At 40.2% G+C, this 4987-nt stretch overlaps 1 protein-coding gene across 1 annotated transcript; it reads left to right on the forward strand.

The window, feature by feature from the left end:
• Nucleotides 1-2967: 2967 nt before the first annotated feature.
• Nucleotides 2968-4053, forward strand: LOC122558102 (tigger transposable element-derived protein 1-like). The gene is made up of 2 exons (XM_043706421.1): nucleotides 2968-3001; nucleotides 3064-4053. The coding sequence occupies exons 1-2, from the start codon at nucleotides 2968-2970 to the stop codon at nucleotides 4047-4049; spliced, it is 1020 nt and encodes a 339-aa protein (XP_043562356.1). The 3' UTR covers nucleotides 4050-4053.
• Nucleotides 4054-4987: the final 934 nt, after the last annotated feature.

The following is a 4987-nucleotide window of genomic DNA, read 5'->3' on the forward strand; positions in this document are numbered from 1 at the left end:
TGAGAATGCAATGAAAGAGCTGTACATAATAGCACTTAGAAAAGAATGGATTAATCTTGAGCAAAACCTCTACCTTAAACCATGGCTCTAGAATAAAGGGACAGATGTATTAAACAATTATTAACTCCTGAACATATGAGGTAGACAGTTCCTTGTAAAAGTCAAGAAGTTGTTAGATGTGGTGGGGGGGACTGGAGGCTAACTGAGCTGGTATGAGTAGCTTCCCAGATTTGTACCTATTTTTATGAGCGTTCACAGTTTTTGTATGTTTACCATGCTTTGTGCACAAAAGCTGTGCCAGAAAAGCTTGAAGGCCCTGTGTAAGTTGGGTCCTGACATACGAAACAATCCATAACTTTCACCAGACCCAAGTACTATCATTAAAGAAGATAAACACGCTGCACATGGCAGCTACAGGCTGTTAGTTTGATCTCTGTGATTAGAACCTAATGAAATTAATAATCAGGAGGAAAATGTAATCAGTATGAAAACAATCTAATGTCAACCAATGCAAGTTCAGAATAGAAAAAGGAAAGTCTAAGTAACCTCTGATGTTCTAAGGAGCTGGCATCCCATATCTGGAATAAATACTGATCTAGATTCATAAAAGACTGATGGCCAAATTTTATCTAAGAGATTTCATTATAAATAAAAGTCAAAGTAAAACAGGGGTAATTGGTTAATTGAAAAGAATTAAATGATTCGAACAGATTAAAATTGTTAAATTGAAATAAACTAATAGATTGGATAGGATGCCTCAGAGATTTCATTGTCCTTTCTGTTGATTAAACCCCTGCTAGTTAGTTAAACTTATATGAGGCACTGTGTCAGAGTAGATTCTGGATTAGGAAGAGGCAGCCAAGAATTGACAATACATTTGGGCAGAATTTATATTTTGGCTGATCAATGGTAAGTTAAATTTAACGCAGACAAATGTAAGGCATTGCACACTGGAAATAAAGCTAGGAAGCTCATGTCAATGGTATTGCAATTGTTAGAAGTTGAAAAACTAACAGGATTGATAGACTCATCACTCACTGAGCTCTAACAACATGAAGAAGTAAGAAACAACTTGAATAGAATTCAGGGTATATTATTAAACTGGTTGTGGCAATTCTTCAGTAGTCTTGTTGAAGCTGTTGAAAACCTTGGCTAGAATAAATTGAGAGTACTGTGTAAGTTTGCAATATAACTATCTCGACAAGAAAGTAGGTGTAAATCACAGAAGAGCAATGAGGCTGATTTTCTGTATTCGAGAAATGTCCAATGAAGACAAGCAAGAAAAATAGGGTTCTTTCAAAACCATATTTCAAATGGACCTTGCGTAACATACATGTTGATGAAGAGTAATAGTTTTGGTTATATCAGCGAAGGTACATGAGAGAGAGAGAGAGAGAATGGGTGGTGAATTTAACCTGAGGGTTATTTTGCCTCAGGTGAGAGTTGAGATTGAGAATAAGAGATGTGCATCGTAACCTCAGCCGATATGGGAATCAAACCTGTTCTGTTGGCATTACTCTGCTTTGCAAACAAGCTGCCACACAATTGCTCTAACTGACCCCATTAGATCAGTGCAACAGTGTTAAAAGCCCAAAGGTTCAGTGTTGTGAATGGCAGATTGGAGACAGATATTAACAAGTATAGTTTTACGAGGTAGCGGAACCAGGATAATGTTTCTGCTGCAGCACTGGGCTTTTAATGATTGGTCAGATTGAAACTGTGGAGTAATGGGTAAAGAGGAATACGTGAGATTTTAAAGTTGAAGTTCCATTTGTATAACACCACAAGATCCAAAGACTGCATGCAGTGATCCACAATTATATCAATATTTGGAATTAAATCGATTGGCATCCGTTTAAATTTATGCCAGGCTGTGATCAAAGACATTGATTCAGGTTTGTTAGTGGGAGTAGGCAGGGTCATGAATGAAGGACATTCTCAGAAAATGCTCCTACTGCTACAATTTCTCATAAATTTCTATAGTTTCATCCACTCCCACAACCATGACCACCAAAGGGCCTGTTAACTATCACCAAAGGCTCTCAGTGTGCACTTGTGATGTCGAATTTAGACAGGACTCCCTTTAAAAATGTTCATCGTGAAGGAATCTTGATTGAGTTCAGTATTGGTCAGATGGAATTGAGAAACTGATATGAGACACTAAAAGACAGAACAGATCAGAGTGACACGGTGGTACAGTGGTTAGCACTGCTGCCTCATCAGTGCTAGAGACCTGGGTTCAATTCCCGTCTCAGGCGACTGACTGTGTGGCGTTTGCACATTCTCCCCCTGTCTGCGTGGGTTTACTCCCACAGTCCAAAAAATGTGCAGGCTGGTGAATTGGCCATGCTAAATTGCCTGTAGTGTTAGGTATAGGGGAATGGGTCTGGGTGAGCCGTGCTTTGGCAGGTCGGTGTGGACTTGTTGGGCCGAAGGGCCTATTTCCACACTGTAAGTAATCTACTCTAGATTGTATGTTGAAATAAAATTACTAGCAGTATAGGAAACCTATCAGCTTTGCAATTACAAAGGGATGGTTAATTTTGCTGAATTATTAAAATTAATATAGAGTATTATTCCTCATTAGCACACTGGAAATCAAACCCTAGTATTCCCAGAGTTGTAATCAAAGTTAAAGATTATATAAAAATATGCAACATTCCCTAAATTACCTGCCATTTAAATCCAGGGTGACAGAAAACACATTTAACAAGAATTACCAATTACAGTGGTGACCCCGGAATCCGAACGCCCTATTGATCGAACAACTCGGAATCCGAACAATTATTTCAAGAAAATTTTGCCCTAAAATCCGAACACATTTTCAGAATCCGAACACCACGTACCATTCAGGTCGCACATTGTTTGTTCACTTCGTCCCCAGAAGCATCTCTCGTGTGTCCATCACTAGTTTATCTCATCTTGATTTGTACTGGTTTTTTAAATGATCACCCTTGTGCATTCACCATGGCACCCAAGAAGAACAGTGAAGCAAATAAAAGTAAGAGGAAGTCCATGAGAATGACAATTGAGTTGAAGAAAGAACTTATCGCTAAGCATGAGAGCGTGTGTCTGATCTCGCTGCCATGTTTGAGATGCCAAAATCGACCATGTGTACGATTCTGAAAAATAAAGAAGTGATAAAAGCAGCTGGTGTGGCAAAAGGTGTTACGACTCTGACCTCTAAGACATTGAAGTTTATAGAGGAGGTGGAAAAACTCCTCTTCGTGTGGATAAACGAAAAACAGTTGGTTGGTGATCCCATCTCTGAGGGCATAATTTGTGAGAAAGCCAGGCTTCTGTATGCTGACCTTAAAAAAGACGTGCCTGGAAGTAGTGCTGATAGTGATGAGTTTAAGGCTAGTACGGGGTGGCTTGAAAACTTTAAGAAGAGAACAGGGATCCACAGTGTTGTTATGCATAGAGAGGCTGCTAGTTTGAATGTGGATGCAGCGGCAAATTTTGTGAAGAAATGTAGTGAGTTTGTGAACACTGTGGCACAACAGGTGTTCAATTGTGATGAGACAGGCCTCTTCTGGAAAAAGATGCCAAGGAAGACCTATATAACTAAGGAAGAGAAGTCTTTACCCGGCCAAAAGCCAATGAAAGACAGGCTTACTCTCTTGTTGTGTGGTAATGCTAGTGGAGACTGCAAGATAAAACCTTTGATTGTGTACCACTCAGAGAATCCACGTGTGTTCAAAAAGAAAAATGTTATGAAGAGCAAGCTTAATGTTATGTGGAGGGCAAACATGAAAGCATGGGTTACCAGGCAGTTCTTCACTGAGTGGATTCATGAGGAGTTTGTCCCTTCTGTGAATGCTTATCTTGAGGAAAAGAATCTACCCCTGAAGGTTCTTCTTGTGATGGACAACGTTTCTGCTCATCCTCTAGGCTTGGAAGAAGATTTGGTGGGTGAACATAGCTTCATCAAGGTGAAGTTCTTGCCCCCCAATACACTCCTCTCATCCAGCCCATGGACCAGCAAGTTATCTCAAATTTCAAAAAACTGTACACCAAGGCTATGTTCCAGAGATGTTTTGAGGTGACAAACGAGATTGAACTGACCCTCAGAGACTTTTGAAAAGATCATTATAATATCCTCCATTGCTCAAGAATCATAGACAAAGCATGGAGGGAAGTGTCTCTGAGGACAATGATCTCTGCCTGGAGGAAACTCTGGCCTGAATGTGTTGCAGGGAGAGACTTTGAAGGCTTCGAAGAACTACCTGTTGTGCCTGTTATTGTGTCTCTGGGCAAGTCCATGGGCTTGGAGGTGAGTGAAGAGGATGTGGAGGAGTTAGTGGAGGATCACAAGAATGAACTCACCACAGAAGAACGTCAGCACCTCCACAAGACGCAGAAAGAAGAAGTGGCAGAGGAAATTTCTTCAGAGGAGGAAGAGGGCGCTAGTGGGAACATTTCCAGTGCTGAAATTAAGGAACTGTGCTTCCTGTGGTCTATAACACAGGCCATTGTTGAAAAGTGACATCCTAACAAGGCAATGGTCAACAGGAGCATAAGCATGTTCAATGACAATGTGATTGACCACTTCAGAAAAATTCAGGAAAGTCGCCAACACCAGACAATTTTGGTAAGGTGGTTCTCTAAAGAAAGCCAGTCCAGTGAGCCCCAGCCCTCTACAAGTGGTCTTAGTGTTACGACAACAAAGAGTCAAAAAGCAAACTCCAGAAGTACAGTTACCTGATGTTATTATGGAAGGTGACTCACCTTCCAAGCAGTAAACCCTCTCCCTCCTTCCTCCTCTCCAGCTTCCACATGCACCATTAGCACTCCTCACTAAGGGTAAATGAAGTTTTTTTCATGTTAGTACACTTATTTCTTGTTTTTATTATTATTACTTGATATTTAGGTCATTTACTCATCTTATTTTACCTCAACCATGTGTATTTGCAGTTAAAACTGTCTTGGAAATGTTTTTTGTTGGGTCCAGAAACGGATTAATTCACTTTCCATTATTTCCTAT

The sequence above is a fragment of the Chiloscyllium plagiosum genome, chromosome 16, assembly GCF_004010195.1.
Source record: "Chiloscyllium plagiosum isolate BGI_BamShark_2017 chromosome 16, ASM401019v2, whole genome shotgun sequence".
NCBI classification, from domain to species: domain Eukaryota; kingdom Metazoa; phylum Chordata; class Chondrichthyes; order Orectolobiformes; family Hemiscylliidae; genus Chiloscyllium; species Chiloscyllium plagiosum.